The sequence below is a fragment of the Loxodonta africana genome, chromosome 3 (genome assembly GCF_030014295.1).
Source record: "Loxodonta africana isolate mLoxAfr1 chromosome 3, mLoxAfr1.hap2, whole genome shotgun sequence".
Classification (NCBI taxonomy): domain Eukaryota; kingdom Metazoa; phylum Chordata; class Mammalia; order Proboscidea; family Elephantidae; genus Loxodonta; species Loxodonta africana.
In genome coordinates, this window is record NC_087344.1 from 191,964,217 (window position 1) to 191,981,673 (window position 17,457).

Here is a 17,457-nt window from a genome sequence, read left to right on the forward strand (position 1 = left end):
TCAACCAGTAAAAGCCATCAGGGCAGTCATCAGCGCTCATCACAAGCTTTAAAGTCTCCTGTGACAAGACATCGTAATCAAGAGACAGGCTAGAGCACTAGCATGCCGGCCACCCCCAAGAAAACTCTCACGCAATGAAGGTACACGTTGGTCTAAGCAAAACACTGTCTAAACTCTGTGGTGTTCCTCGTCAGGTTTCTTTTTGTGGCTCAGAGAAATCCTTGAAAATAGTGCTGTCTTTTACCAAATTTGCAGGGGGAGGTGACAGCTCCTGACCTGTGTTATGAAATTTGAAGGGAGAGGTGATAGTTCCATACCTGTTTTATGGTCTAGTTTCCCAATGAAGAATCACAATGTTAAAATTAAAATCATCGGTAGCTTTAAAGTACTTTCCAATTGAAGGGACTAGTATATTTAAGGTCTAAAATAAGAGACTAGGTCTATGGCCAACAGAATGAGTTAAATTCAAAAAGAAGGAAACCAAAAGCTTGAACCTTAGAGCTTAACATATTTGATAAATAAGCCTGGATTTCCCTCCTACTGCTGAGACACCGGTTTGTGGTTCACATCTAAAAAACACTGTAAACTGAAAATACTAGAAGTAATTTGGAATTTCAGTGACCACTTTGGGAAGCTCTCATTTCTGTTGTCTTTTCTTTTTGGGGAACGCTTGCTTGATGCTCAGGTTTTGTCAAAAGTTCTAATATTGCTCCATTTGAGACTCTGGCAAATTAACAAGTTTTATCTAGAACTTGTTTTTTTCCTTTGAATTCAGTCTATTAAATTCCAAAAATTGCTATATACATTTTAAGAAACTGGAATTCCCATACTCTTGTTTTGTGTGGTATTTTTCAGTGAGTTTATGTGGTTTTTCTGTCTCCTTTGGTTCTAAGAGCTTGCTTCTGGTTTAGAGTGTTATGTCTAAGTTTCTGTACTGTGTTAGGCTGGAGGTTATGGTTGAGAATTGCTGTTTTTTTTTTTTATAAGGCTGTCTTAGAACCTCAGTTGTTTCTTCATCCAGAAAAACTGTCTTGTGTCTGTCTTATAATTTAGAATTTTAATAGCTACTTCCAGAGACTTTGATGTAAATCGGTCTATTTCAAAAGTACATCAAGATCTTTATGTTCTATACTATGTCAATCTTAAAAGCAAAACCTTTCTAAGTAACTTAAGCTTGGGAAAAATATGGGAAAGTGTAAAAGTTGAATGAAAACTTGGAATACTTTTTAAAAAATACTTTATTTCAACACCTATGTTTTATGGTATAAAGGCTTAAAATAATTTCTAAGACCTTTTAGGTAACCTATTGATGTTAAATTGAGTTAATAGATATGTAACTTAATTTAAGTTTATATAATTTTACTTTTTGTGCAACAAGAGAAAGAATACATAAATATACGTATATTTAGGTCTGCTAATGAATGTGTTCATTTTTGCTCCTTTAAAGTTATATACTAGAAGAGATATGCAACAAAGACAACATTTACGAGGTTTATTGAAAAAGAAATTTATTTGATATGGTCCAAAGTTTTATCTGTCTGACTGAAGTTTAGTGGTTTAATTCATGAGATTTTTAGGAGCTTTAATGTTAAATAGCATATAAAACAAAGAATTAGGTTTCTCGCTGCTAAAATAACTAAATTTTCTTTGGTTTCTGAGTTAAAAGGTTAATTTATTTGTGTAGTTTAAGATGAAGGTTTGCCCTGTCATTAGAATAAGATTTCTGAGTCAAAAACCAAGCCACATGGCTTCAGGAAAAAAAGCTAAGATTTTTACTTTAAAATCTTTGGTTAAATAACTTAAGTATTGTTTCTCAATGACATATAATCAACTCCTGATAACTCTGAAACTTCATGGAAAGCCATAAAAAATTTTATAAAGGAAAAGTGTTAAAAACATTTATTTAATATGTTATCAATTACATGGAACATGTTGTCAAAATTGAGAAATGCCTGATTCTTTTTGGGTTAAAATTTGTCTGTTAGTATTTCCTCTTATGTTTTTGCCTAGTATTAGACAACAAATACATAATATTATGTCATAATTTTATTTTTCTTAATTGCTAACTTGGTTGCAACTTTATTTCTTTTGAGTCTAGTATCATAAAAGCCAATAGTTTGATTGGGAAATTCACATCACAAAAAAAAAAAATTTTTTTTGTTTTGTTTGGTTACCTATGAATTTATTGCTACTTGGGTAGAGACTTGTATATTTGTGGTATATCCTGACTATATGGTATTATGCCTCAAGATTATTATTAATATCTTATATCTTAAGTTCTTTAAAAATATGATTAATGATTATATTTAAAAATATTTTTTATCTTAAGTTTTTTTTAACTGATTTTATTGACCTTGGTGGTGTAGTGGTTAAGTGTTATGGCTGCCAACCAAAAGGCAGGCAGTTCGAATCTAACGGGAACTTCTTGGAAACTCTGTGGGGCAGTTCTACTCTGTCCTGTAGGGTTACGATGAGTCAGAATTGATTCAACGGTAACAGGTTTTACATTGTGCTTGTAATTAATTTCTATCTGGTCTTTCACTATTAAGAGTATTATTTTTATAAATTAATCATGGCCATATTAAGTTTTGTCATCTGCAGATAAGTTTTTACTTTGCTGACTTGCTGATAATATTTGATCAAAATATCTTAACAAAAAGATGGACTATATTGGACTTATGAAAAAGACTACCTAGACTGAATCAAGATTTCCAGAACTCTTGCACAGAAGCTGATGGGATCACAGACTGTGGCAGATCCAGAATCAGGTGGGAAAGAAATTAACTACATAAGACTGAGTAAACTAAAGGAAACTAGGGTTTTTACACGGGAATATTGCTGACGTTTTAAGGTCCTACTTTCTGGATATAAGAAATCATTTTCCTTTCTCCTAAATTATCTAGCTAATGGGTTTAGATATTGTAACACTTGAATTAGAAGCTCCTGTTGGTAAACTTAGAAAAGTTGTAAATATCATCACCAGAGAAGCATCTGAAATTTGAGCTATGATTTTACAAAATAGAACAGCATTAGATTTTCTATTAGTTCTTTCAAGGAACAGTTTGTGCCTTAATAGATGAATGTTGCTGAGTTTATATTAATACTCAGTCTGAGGTTTTGTAGAATATAGTTGCTGTTGAGCCATGTAAAAAGCAGTTACCGAAGCTGCTTATCTATTAAAAAACACCTCATGAGATTTGTTTCCTTGGTTCGAAGACTTTAGGGTCATGGTTTCATCACTATTTTAGACAATTGGCTTAATACTATTGTTAGTGTTTCTTTTCTACTTCCTAGTTTGCTGTATGATTCCTGGGATCTTAAAAACCAGATGGTGCCCAATTACCATTTATTGAGCATTTTTGATCAAAGATTCCATAGCAAGATCATGGTCGAAAGGAGGGAAACATGAAAGAGCTGTAATTCTCCTGGAATCCAGATTTCTGGCTTTCATGAAGGCTCTAAGGCAACCCACACAGGCCTTTGGATGTCCTTTTGAACCTCGAGTTTTGAGGAAAAAAAAAAAAAAAACTGGTTCCTGAAGCCACTCAGAGTCAAAAAATGGTCCAGATAAACTAGTAAGACCATTTTGCTCTGGACTTTTTTTTTTTTTTTTTTTTTAAGGATTCTGTGTATTTTGGGAAACTGACTCCAAAGATTGGACTGAGAGCTATGTTCAGAGTAAATCAGTAATCAGTTTATTTAGTCTTCAAGACAGTGTCATGAAATACTTGTCTAATATTTGTAATCAAACTCTCACCCTCTTATTATGCAGAAATTTATGTATCTTAAAGAAACCAAGTTCTCAGAGAAGATCAACCTCATGGCTCAGACTCCCCTTTGTCTTTCATTCTACTTCTGCTTCTTAGAAAGTGACCCATGACTTAACGGGTAAGCCAAGGAGGGGCAACTTGCCCTTGGGAAGAATACTTAGTATGTTTTAAACAGATTAACTGGATACTTCCAACAGAAGTCCATCCTATATCATCTTGCTAATCAAGAATTTTCTAGTGGAAACTTATTTGTCACATGTAAATTTTTCTATACCTTCTGTTTCCCCTAGCCAAACTTTCTGTACTCCTTATGGATGTATGTTTTTGTGTGATAGATCCAACTATACTAGTTTAGAGGATCCCTTTCCAACTGATAGTGAATTTATGTGGGCAAACTCTTGTTTAGATTCCTGTCAAATGCATGGGCAATGCCCTTTAGGAACTTTAAGATTACCTTTAGATAGTCATAGTAATGCTGCTAGTAAATATTGGAAAGTTAATGTTAAATTATAACACATTGTAAAATGAAAGTCAGAAGAAAACTCATTGGTCCGACTCTCAGAGTATGGTTGGTAGATTAATTCCTACTTATGGCATAGTTGAATTAGGGAAATCTTTAAGAAATTTATCAATCGCTATGGGACAAATAGCAGGCAAAATTGCTGATGGGATGGAAACACAACAGTGACGTCTGATCTCATAAGCCAAGGTGACACAAGATAACAGAATAGACTTAGATTTTTTTATTAGTCCAAGAAAGTAGTCTGTGCTGTAGAATTAGACAGCAAGTTACTTGATTACACATTGTAACACTCTTACAAACACCAGATTTGTTTGGTTGGTTACCATCAAGAATAAGTACATGGGCTAGATCACTACTGCAAGGGATAGTAATATTCTTAGTATACATCCTGATAGTATTAAAAAAAAAATTTATCTCCTGTCTTCTGGTCTTACACACTTAAAAGGCAAAAGAAAAACCTTGGGCTGAAATGTTGGCATACATTGTCTCTGCTCACTTAGAGATGAGAACATCAGTCTTACTGAAGACCCTGGTGAAGAACCAGATGGTATCTGGTAGAAAACCAGCACCATGAGTTTAAAGAGCCTGCAATGGCCACTGTCTAGAAGCTCAACTAAGTCCAGGCATTGATCACCAATGTGTTATCTCCAATTTCCATTCAACAAGAGGGAATGATTTTAGGAAACAATACTGCAGTCATTATTCCCTGTCCTTAAGCATAGAGAATGTGACCCAGCTGGAGCAGGACTCACAAGGACACATCAAGCAGGCCCTTAAATATAAAGATAATAGCTAAAACAATCTTAGAAAGTGTCTTTTTGGGAACCTTTGGGAACCTTTCATGCAAGCCAATCAAACAGAACAAAAGATTTTCCACTCTTATCTTTTTCTATTAGCATTTAGTGAATAGAAAATTTGTTGGACCAATGAAGACTTGTTGAAGATTTGTTGGCAGAAAACTTGCCCTGACATTGAGAAAGATGAAAGGATAACTATCTAAGATGCTCATCGAACTCCACAGAAGGTAGATACTAAAAGAAAGTCACCAAGACATATTATAATCAAACTTGACAAAACCAAAGATAAAGAGAAAATTTTAAGAGCGGCCAGGGATAAGTGAAAATCACCTACAAAGGAGAATCAATGAGCATAATTTCAGACTACTCGGCAGAAACCACGCAGGCAAGAAGGCAATGGGATGACATATGTAAAGCATTGAAGGAGAAAAATTGCCAGCTAAGAATCATAAAAAATATATCTAGCAAAATTGTCTCTCAAACATGAAGGCAAAATTAGAACATTTCCAGAGAAACAGAAGCTTAGGGGATTTGCAAAAACCAAACCAAAATTACAAGAAATACTAAAGGGAATTGTCTAGTTAGAAAATCAGTGATATCACATACCAACCCAACACTAGAACACAGGACAAAGCAACCAGGTATCAACCCAGGTAGGGAAATCACAAAAATAAATCAAGATTTAAAAATGCTCAAAACAGGGAATCAGCAATGTCATTATATCAAAGATGACAACATTAAATCAATGAAGAGGGACTAAGAAAGTAGCCATACATCTTCCATATGGAGAGGAAAATAAGGCAATATAGGGAGACACAAGTTAGGTTTAAACTTAGAAAAATAGGGGTAAATATTAAGGTAATCACAAAGAAGACTAACATCAAAATAAAAAACAAGAAAAACATAAAGACTCAGCAAAAACAAAATCAACAACAATGAAAAAGAAGAACACACAATTTACAAAAACTACTCAGCGCAAGAAAATAAGTGGAAAAATGAAATTGTCAACAACACACAAAAAAAGACATCAAAATGATAACACTAAACTCCTACCTATCTGTAATTACACTGAATGTAAATGGACTAAATGCACCAATAAAGAGACAGAGAGTTGCCAAATAGATTAAAAAAAAACCACGATCCGTCTATATGCTGCCTACAAGAGACACACCTTAGACTTAAAGACACAAACAAAGTAAAGCTCAAAGGAGGGGAAAAAAATATATCAAGCAAACAACACTCAAAAAAGAGCAAGGGTGGCTACACTAATTTCTGAGAAAACAAATTTAAACCTACCACAAAGGACAAGGAAGGACACTATACAATGATTAAAAGGAAAATACAGCAGGAGGATATTACCATATTAAACATTTATGCACCCAATGACAGGGCTTCAAGATACATAAAACAAACTCTAACAGCATTGAAAAGTGAGATAGACAGCTCCAAAATAATAGTAGGAGACTTCAACACATCATTGTTAGTGAAAGACAGAAGATCCAGAAAGAAGCTCAATAAAGACACGGAAGAGTTAAATGCCACAATTAACCAACTTGACCTCATAGACATATACAGAACACTCCATTCAACAACATCCAAGTGTACTTTCTTTTCCAACTAATATGGAACATTCTCTAGAATAGACCACATATTAGGCCATAAAGTGAAACTTAACAGAATCCAAAACAATGAAATATTACAAAGCATCTTCTCTGACCATTAAGCCATAAAACTAGAAGGCAATAACAGAAAATCAGGGAAAAGAAATCAAACACATGGAAACTGAACAACACTTTGCTCAAAAATGATTGGATTATAGAAGAAATAAAGGACAGAATAAAGAGATGCATAGAATCCAACAGGAATGAAAACACTTCCTATCAGAACCTTTCGGACACAGCTAAAGTAGTGCTCAGAGGTGAATTTATAGCAATAAATGCACATGCCCCAAAAGAAGAAAGGTCCAAAATCAAAGAATTATCCCTACAACTTGAACAAATAGAAAGAAAGCAACAAAAGAAACCCTCAGGCACCAGAAGACAACAAATAATAAAAACTAGAGCAGAATTAAATGAAACAGAGAACAGAAAAACAACTGAAAGAGTTGATAAATGAAAAGCTGGTTCTTTGAAAAGGTTAACAAAATTGATAAGCCATTGGCCAGACAACAAAAGGAAAACAAGAGACAAAGCAAATAACCCCAATAAGAAATGAGATGGGCGATATCACAAGTGGTCCAACTGAAATTAAAAGAATCGTAACAGAGTACTATGAAAAATTATGCTCTAACAAATTCGAAAACCTAGAGGAAATGGACAAATTTCTAGAAACACACTGCCTATCTAAACTAACACAGAGGTAAAACCCACCCAATGCCGTCGACCCAGAGGTAGAACAACTAAATAAACCCCTAACAAAGGAAGAGATTGAAAAAGTAATTCAAAATCTCCCAACAAAGAAAACCCCTGGCCCTGACAGCTTCACTGGAGAATTCTTCCAAGCTTTCAGAGAAGATTTAGCACCACTACTGCTAAAGGTATTTCAGAGCATAGAAAAGGATGGAATACTCCCAAACTCATTCTATGAAGCCAGCATAACCCTGATACCAAAACCAGGTAAAGACTCCACAAGAAAAGAAAATTACAGACCAACATCCCTCATGAACTTAGACACAAAAATCCTCAACACAAATCTAGCCAATAGAATTCAACAACATATCAAACAAATAATTCACCACAAACAAGTGGGATTCAGAGATAGTTATGCAGAGATAGTTCAACATTAGAAAAACAATCAAAGTAATCCATCACATAAATAAAAGACAAGAACCACATGATCTTATCAATTGATGCAGAAGAGGCATCTGACAAAGTTCAACAGCCATTCATTATAAAAACTCTTAGCAAAATGGGAATAGAAGGAAAATGTCTGAACACTATAAAGAGCATTTATACAAAGCCAACAGCCAACATCATCCTAAATGGAGAGAGACTAAAAGCATTCCCCTTGAGAACAGGAACCAGACAAGGATGCCCTTTGTCACCACTCTTATTCAACATTGTGCTGGAGGTCCTAGCCAGAGTTATTAGGCTAGATAAAGAAATAAAAGGCATCCAAATCCAGAGACAAAGCAAATAACCCGAATAAGAAATGAGATGGGCGATATCACAAGTGGTCCAACTGAAATTAAAAGAATCGTAACAGAGTACTATGAAAAATTATGCTCTAACAAATTCGAAAACCTAGAGGAAATGGACAAATTTGCAAAGAAAAAGTAAAAGTGTCTCTGTTTGCAGATGACATGATCTTATACACAGAAAACCCTAAGGAATCCTCAAGAAAACTACTGAAACTTATAGAAGAGTTTAGCAGAGTATCAGGCTACAAGGTAAATATACATAAATCAGTTGAATTCCTCCACACCAACAAAGAGAACGTTGAACAGGAAATCACCAAGTCAATACCATTTACAATAGCCCTTAAGAAGATAAAATACTTAGAAATAAATCTAACTAGAGACGTAAAAGACCTATACAAAGAAAACTATAAGACACTACTGCAAGAAACCAAAGGAGACCTACATAAGTGGAAAAACATACCTTGCTCGTGGACAGGAAGACTCAACATTGTAAAAATGTTTATTCTGCCCAAAGTGATCTACAGATACAACGCAATCCCGATCCAAATACCAGTGACATTTTTTAATGAGATGGAGAAACAAATCACCAACTTCATACAGAAGGGAAAAAGGCCCTAGATAAGTAAAGCATTACTGAAAAAGAAGAACAAAGACAGAGGCTTCCCACTACTCGATTTTAGAACCTATCATACCACCACAGTAGTCAAAAGAGCCTGGTACTGGTACAACAACAGACACATAGACCAATGGAACAGAATTGAGAATCCAGACATTAGTCCATCCACATATGAGCAGCTGATATTTGACAAAGGCCCAAAGTCAGTTAAATGTGGAAAAGACAGTCTCAACAAATGGTGCTGGCATAACTGGATATCTAGCTGCAAAAAAATGAAACAAGACCCATACCTCACACCATGCACAAAAACTAACTCAAAATGGATCAAAGACCTAAATATAAAATCCAAAATGATAAAGATCATGGAAGAAAAAATAGGGGCAATGCTACGAGCCCTAATATATGGTATAAACTGTACAAAAAACATTATTAAAAATATACAAACACCAGAAGAGAAATTAGATAACTGGGAGCTCCTAAAATTCAAACACCTATGCTCATCCAAAGACTTCACCAAAAGAGCAAAAAGATTACCTACAGATTGGGAAAAAGTTTTTAGCTATGACATTTCCGGTCAGTGTCTGATCTCGAAAATCTATATGATACGGCAAAAACTCAACAACAAAAAGACAAATAACCCAGTTAAAAGACGGGCAAAGGATTTGAACAGGCACTTCAGTAAAGAAGACATTCAGGGAGCTAAGAGATAGATACATGAGGAAATGCTCACAATCATTAGCCATTAGAGAAATGCAAATCAAAACTACAATGAGATTCCATCTCACCCCAACAAGGTTAGCATTAATCCAAAAAACACAAAATAATAAATGTTGGAGAGGTTGTGGAGAGACTGGAACACTTACACACTGCTGGTGGGGATGTAAAATGGTACAACACTTCGGAAATCGATTTGGCGCTTCCTTAAAAAGCTAGAAACAGAAATACCGTAAGATCCAGCAATTCCACTCTTTCGAATATATCCTAGAGAAATGAGAACCCTCACATGAATAGATATATGCACACCGATGTTCATTGCAGCACTGTTTATAACAACAAAAAGATTAAAACAACCTAGGTGCCCATCAGTAGATGAATGGATAAAAAAATTATGGTATATTCACACAATGTAATACTATGCAACAATTGAGAGCAACGATGAATCAGTAATTCTAGTAAAAAAAACCAGGCTTAGTGGTCTGACTGAGACCAGAGGGACCCTGATGGTTATGGTCCCCAGACCCTTGATGGCCCAAGATTGGAACAATTCCCGAAACCAACTCTACAGACAGGGATTGGGGATTGGCCTGGACTATAAAATAGACAATGATGCTGGTCAGGAGTGAACTTTGTGACTCAAGTAGCCACATGAGGCTTTGTGGGCGACTCCTGTCTGGTGGCGAGATGAGAAGGAAGAGGGGGACAGGAGCTGGTTGAATGGACATGGGGAATACAGGGTGGAGAGGAGGAATGTGCTGTCTCATTAAGGGGAGAGCAGCTGGGAGTGCAGGGTGGGGTGTGTATGGCTTTTTGTATGAGAGACTGACTTGATTTGTAAACTTTCACCTAAAGTGCAATAAATAAATTTTTTTAAAAAAAGTAGGATTACAGAGATTTAGCAATTTCTAGACAATCTGGAAAAAGTTGAAGCTTTCAATAGTTTTACCCATTTGTAATATTAACATATACTGATGACTCTGTCACATTCCTCAAACTTGGGCAGCATGCTAGTCCATTTTCCCACTTTTGTCTGTTCTGTAATATTTCCTCAGACTCAGGCAGACACGGCTCTGGCAGCATGCTTGTCTGCTTCCCACTCTTGCCTTTTTGAATATATGCCCGATAAAATTTCCTTTCTGCTTTACTAAATTTTGTGATTTTTTTACCCTACAACAACCTCTGGGGTGGGGCATATAAGCAGGACCACAAAGATTAAATTCAGGGCAAGATACACAGGTATGAAATTTTTTTTCCCACGAATAATGTTTTTAACGGAACAGCAACAAGAGTAGAAGGCAAACCATGTTTCTCAGGCGTTTGCGTGCAGTGGAAGGTCAGCCAGGGTGAGGGCAATGCGTGGGTGGGGCTAGGAGGAGACACAGGAGAGAAGACTGGCCTGAGGGAAAGGGTGGGGAGAGAAAGATATTACCAGCTGTTACACTGGAGTGGAATCCTCTGCATACGAGACTTTCCACTGGAGATGAGACTGAGGTTCAGAGAGGCCACCTGACTGCTCAGGCTACACAGCTGGTATATGGCAAAGGCATGATTTAAATCTAGTCTTTCAGCCTGTATAGCTACTCCTGAGTCCCTGGGTGGTGCTTACTTACCAACCGAAAGTCGGAGGTTGAAGTCCACCCAGAGGTGTCTCAGAAAAATAGGCCTAATGATCTACTTCCAAAAAATCAGCCTCAGAAAACTCTATGGAATCCAGTTCTACTCAGATACACAGAGTCCCCGGGAGTTGGAGCCAACTCAACGGCAACTGTTCTTTTTTTTTTTTTTTTTACTACATCATGCTGAGTAAGGCTCCCTTTTATTCTTTTCTGGAAACCCTGGTGGCACAGTGGTTAAGAGCTACAACTGCTAACTAAAAGCTTGGCAGTTTGAGTCTACCACCACTCCTTGGAAATCCTCTGGGGCAGTTTTACCCTGTCCTACAGGGTGGCTAGAAGTCAGAATTGACTCGAAGGCAAAGGTTTTATTCTTTTTTGAAGGGAAAGATCTCAAAGTCCTGAGGAGCCTTTCAGCTTTCTGAGAAGCTCTTGCGCAGGGAGAGAAAAGAGAATAAAGTGCCTGTTGCCTGTTCTCTGATTAGTCACCGGTGAGCCACTGCAGAGACTGTGTGCGCCTGCTATTGATATAGATAAGGTTAACTGTGCTGGCAGAACAAAGGAGCTGCTAAAAGATTACCATCTAGAAGCTGGGTAAACAAGAACCACAACCTGTCAATGTGAGATGGGGCTGAAACAACCCGTGAATTCCTATATCCTTCTTAGTGTTTTTTTCTAGTCCCTTCCCCCTTTACAGGCTCCTGCATGCATAGAAGAACAAAGTGTGACTGCTGTTTAACCTTCCTTAGCCCTCTGAAGATGGTGATGGAGTGCCAAAGGTCAGTGCGGTTGCGTTATATCCCATAATACGTGATGCCAAGGGCTGCTGAGAGGACTCCATCTTGAATATCTGTGGGTTCCATCTTGGATTCCAGATGTCGTGCAACCTATTTAACATGCACAGCTGTTCTGAGAAGTACCCACCCCTTGAAAGAAGCCCACTAAATATTGGTTACTCTATTGTCTCCACCGAACCCATATAAGACCCAGCCTTGCTTCCCTTTTCCAGTCAGTCTTTTGGAGAGGTTTAGATCCCCACTGACTCCTTTTGCTTGACTCAAGCAAAATAAAGCTTGCTGAAGATAAAGTTCGTCTTTCGTGTGTATTCTTACTCAGGAAAAGAGAAGGACCCTTTGTGTCAGATTGGCAATTGGTAACAATATCACACTGAGACTGAGCAATAGCATGGATTCTATTTGTGGTCAGAAACCACCTGAGCTTTGACTGAAACCAAAAAACCAAAACCACTGCCATGGAGTCAATTCCTACTCATCCTACAGGACAGAGTAGAACTGCCCCATAGAGTTTCCAAGGAGTGCCTGGTGGATTTGAACTGCTGTAGCACTTAACCACTACACCACCAGGGTTTCCAAGCATTGACTAAGGTTTCCTCTAATTTCTGCCCTGACAGAAGGTGCACTGATGAGTATCACAGGGTAGACTCAGAGGTCTCACATGAACCAGAATAAACACAAGAGATGAGACTTGCTCTAGAACAAGCTCCAGGCCAGGACCTCTGTAGGTGTCCCTGGACATTCTTGGTCCATTAAGGGTGAGACAGGCATCTTCTTATTTCTGTACAGTTCCTTATAGGCCAAAGAGCTCCTTCCCACTTAGCAGTTAGCACTGGATAGACAACAAAACAAGTCTCCCTTTCTTTAGATTTAGTCTTATGTGGAAATTCTGTACGTAGAGTGAAATATTTCCCTCTTTATTTTCTTGGTTGAGTACAGCTTTAAGTCAGGAAGAATGAGATAAATTAGTTTTAACCACACAACTTTAGAAAAGTAGCATAGGAATAAAAATTTTGGAACTAAATAATGGGTCTAGAGCTGGGATTGTCAAACTCTGGCCCACCAGTTGGTCAGTTGTCTGTTTTTGTAAGTAAAGTGCCCTTGGAACACAGCCGTTCATTTACATATGCTCTATAGCAGCTTTCCTGTCTCAACAACAAAGTTGAGTAATTGAGTGGTTACAACAGAAACTAGCAAACCCTAACATATTTACTATTTCGTCTTTTATAGAAAATGTTTGCTGACGATCTAGAGAAACGACAATGCCACACGTTTGTTCTGACTGTGCACCAAGTTTTCATAACTGTGAGGACATATGACCAGACAATATTGAAAGGTTATAGTCCTACTGGCCGGGAAAACAATTCTCCCCAAATTAGCTTTCTGTCCAGTCTGCATGTCCTTTTTCAGATGTTACTTCCCTCCCTGCAGTTAAGGCTTTTAACAAGGAGGGGCACAGAGGATCTGCTTACCCAGGCAAGCATGACCAGAGTGGAGATTTCGTGACCTCAGAACGAGTCAGCCCATGGAAACAGTGACATTTGCACATCTCTGTGAGTCCTTCTAGAACCTACTGTACAGGACCCTATGGTGGCCAGGTGACTGATATACCAGAGACCAAGAACAAAGACAAGTGGGACTCACCTGACTGTTCACTGACTGGAGCTGTGAAGAGGTCAAAAGTCACAGGTTAGCACAGAGCTCATAATTTTGAAATTTGTATTATTCTGATAAATTTCTCAAAAATTCTTTCCATCTTTCTCTTCTTTTCTATTCCCCTACACAGTGGTTAAGAGCTACGGCAAGCTACAGGAAGCTATGGTTGTTAACCAAAAAGAGGTTAGCAGTTCAAATCCACCAGCTACTCCTTGGAAACTCTATGGGGCAGTTCTACTCTATCCTATAGGATCGCCATGTGTTGGAATTGACTCAACGGCAACAGGTTTCTTTTGTTGTTGTTGTTACTCCATTATTTGAGCCCTGGTGGTTCAGTGGTTAAGAGCTTGACTGATAACCAAAATGTTCAAATCCACTCGATGCTCCTTGGAAACCCTATGGGGGTATTTCTACTCTGTCCTATAGGGTTGCTATGATCAGAATCAACTCAAGGGCAATGGGATTTTTTACTCCATTATCACCAACAATTCAACCTTCCTCAAACTTACAACTAACCCTCATTTCATTTTATAATTACAAGGCAAGTTACAAGCCCAGTCTTTGACCAAAGAGATTGCCAGGAACAAGTCCCATGATGTTGGATATTTCGTGATTCTCTCCTTCATTTCATTCTCTTCTTCTGTCCTCACACCCATGCTTTTCAAAGGAGTAAACACTTGATAACGTGGTCACAGAAGGTTCATCAGAAAATGAGCATTGGGATAGTTGGAGAGTTGAACCCACTTTAAATTGATTCCTTTCCTTGCATTATATTTTATGTTAGAGTTCTTTGACTCAGTTAACAAATATTTATTTCTTCCTGCCAAATATACAGAAAGGAATCTTTTTTTCTCCCAGCAGCAGCTCTCTTCTCAGTCATAAAACCAAAAAACCCACTGCCATCGAGCCAATTCCAACACACAGCAACCGTATAAGACAGAGTAGAACTGCCCATAGAATTTCCAAGGAGCACCTGGTGGATTCAAACTGCCAACCTTTTGGTTAGCAGCCATAGCTCTTAACCACTACACCACCAGGTTTTCCATCTCCTTCATAGCCCGCAAATAAATAGAGGAACATTAGTACAGCTTTGCAATGAATCTCCTGAACTCAGATCTTGTAGGTTACTGTTGGACTCATTGTTTTTTTCATGGTGGGGAAGGGAAGTATTAAGTGTAAAAACTATGAAAATTTTATAATGAGAACATCACATTACTCTATAAGATCTTAGAGTTCAAAAAGAAATGTATGACTAAAAAGTAGTAAAGTGGCCCACCTTGAAAATTAAGGATTGGGATGTGTTTCGATTTGATTTTCCTCAGACCCCTGATCCGGCCATCCCCCACTGCTTTGCATCTGCCTCTGAAATTTGGGCTGGAAGCAAAGACCTGAGCATTCCTACTTGTCCCTGGGCTCTGGTTAAACCCCAGACCACTCAGGAGGTGGACACCTCATCCCGTTGGCCACCTCAGTTCCAAATCAAATAATCACACTCACCAAAGATGACCAGCAATGACCACAGCAACATGAGGACCTGGTGCAGCTACTTGAGAAGAGATATTCTTACAGCCACCAACTGGAGCCTTTGAGCAGGGAATGGAGCCTGCTTTTCAGAATAGGTTTTACGTAATTAGCAAAAAAAGGAAGTAGAAGAGACCAGCAAAGTGTTATCTCTATTGTCTGTTCTATAGGCACTAAGAGAGTTAAAGATGATCCTCTCTTATTGGCAGAGAAATTTCACATCTTGCCACCAAGGGTGCTGATTATGACTATATAGGGCTCTTAAAGAGTCAGACACAGTTCTAAGTGCCTTCTCTTCACAAAGTTGTTTAAAGTCCCTGTCAGCTTCTGAATTTGGTACTGTTGTGATCTCCTTTATACAACTGAGGTGAGTAAGCTGACCAAGATCAATGCGGTAGCAGTAGCAGAGCTAGGATTCCAGGAAGCCCAGTCCCACAGCCTGGCTCTTTAGCGCTATGGTATATTAATATGATGTATTGCTTCTCAATGTTCCTTAAGATACCAGAATCATTATCCCAATGGCTCAAATTTCTTACCTGAAATTTTCTTAGTCAATTTCTGTCTAGAATAGGATCTTACTAAAATTCAAAATACTTGCTCTATATCACTGAAAACATGTCCCCTTCCATGTTTCTAATTCACTTTGTTTTTTGTACCCCAGGCTGGTCCTAAAATAGCCACACTCGTCAGTTTTTTTGGTGGGTAGAAATCACGCATCATGCTAGTCCCTGCTGGGACCCTCGTCCTGATTAGATGTGATCCCTATTAATGTTGTATGGTGAAACCTGTGAGAACCAGAAATTGATGGACTGCCTTGTTTTTCCAGGTCTCACAAGTTTTCCACCTTTGACGGGGTGCAATTTCACCACATGTCTATAGCTTGTTTTAGTGGAAAATATTTGTTTTCGTTCACTAACGGGTTTCCACCTTACACAGCTTGTACCTTTCACACTTTTTACTGTGTCTAAAAATGTACTCAGAATCAGGCTGTCCAGGTCTTATGCAGCATGACACTTTAAACCACAAAAGCATAAGCGCTTATAGCTTGGTGACTGACTGATAGGGAAATAATCATAGAGTCAATGCCATCTGTTCAGGTGAATACTTAACATTATCACTCACTATAAATGTCACTCTACTTTGGGATATTCATCAAAGCATTTCTTATAATAGTGAAAAAACAAAATACTAAAATGCCAAAGGAAGATTAAAACATAAATCCACTGTCAAACCGTGGAATAACAAGCAGCTATTAAAATGCTTCTACAGAAGAATATTTCATGGCGAGAAAAGATGTTTATGATATATTGTCAAGGGGAAAGTGAACACAGAATGCAGTTTGTCTCAAATTAGGAGCCCGCTATCCCCAATAAAAAGTGTTTGGGATGATAAGATGCTGCTGTTAGGTGCCGTCAAGTCGGTCCCAACTCATAGCGACCCTGTAGAACAGAGTAGAACTGCCCCATTGTGTTTCCAAGGAGCAGCTCGTGAATTTGAACTGCCGACCTTTTGGTTAGCAACTGAGCTGTTTAACCCCTCCGCCACCAGGGCTCCAATAAAGTGTGAGTGTAATTATATACGAAACATGGAGTTAAAGTGGTTTTCATTTCTCTCATTCTGCTTTTCAGTGTTTTCTAATATTCTTATAATAAACATATGTTATTTATGTATTTTTAAATTAAAGATTCATTTAAAAAAAAAAAGTTCTGGGCTGTATGGCCTCTTTCACCTCAAAGAGAAGCAAGCAATGCTACTCTCACTTTTGTATGCATTTAGAAGAACGACCTATTCTCTCCCTGGAACGAGAAATAGTCACCGAGCTTCTTGTCGAATCCTTGCCCACTGGGAGGGTTTCTAACCAGTCTCCACGGAGTTGATCCTGACTCATGGTGACACCATGTGCGTCAGAGTAGAACTGTATTCCGTAGGGTTTTCAATGGCTGGACTTTCAGAAGCAAATTGCTAGGCCTTTCTTCCAAGATGTATTTGAATGGATGGACTTGTACCTCCAACTTTTTGGCTAGCAGCTGAGTGTGTTAAGCATTTGCACCACCCAGGAACTCAAGAAGGGCTTCTAGATGACCTGTAATTCTTCCTCATCCTAGCCACCCAAGAAGGCATAGGATTCTGGTAGAAGGAAGGGAATTAAGGAAAAAGATAGAGAGGAGGGCATGGAAAAGGTGGTAGAGGAGTTGGTGGTGGGTGCAAGTTTTTCACAGTCATCTAAGAAGATTTTTCAAAATACCCATGACTTTTCATTGATTCTGATCAACGGAAATATAACCACTTCAGTTTAAATTTAGTATTCCCT

At 37.9% G+C, this 17,457-nt stretch overlaps 1 protein-coding gene across 5 annotated transcripts in view; it reads right to left on the reverse strand.

Moving 5' to 3' along the window:
* Positions 1-15,409, reverse strand: part of LOC100674167 (Fc receptor-like protein 2) — a 33,083-nt gene extending 17,674 nt beyond the window's left edge. For 2 of the 5 annotated variants that reach the window (XM_023554132.2, XM_023554133.2), the window contains exons 1-2: positions 15,123-15,407; positions 13,614-13,634 (exon numbers count right to left, since the gene is read on the reverse strand). In XM_023554132.2, the coding sequence (XP_023409900.2) occupies positions 13,614-13,634; positions 15,123-15,153 (52 nt within the window). In that variant the 5' untranslated portion in view covers positions 15,154-15,407. Of the gene's footprint in view, positions 1-13,613; positions 13,635-15,122 lie in introns of all 5 variants that reach the window. The other 3 variants (XM_023554130.2, XM_023554129.2, XM_023554131.2) reach the window with 3 other exon arrangements.
* Between the last annotated feature and the right edge of the window lie 2,048 nt (positions 15,410-17,457).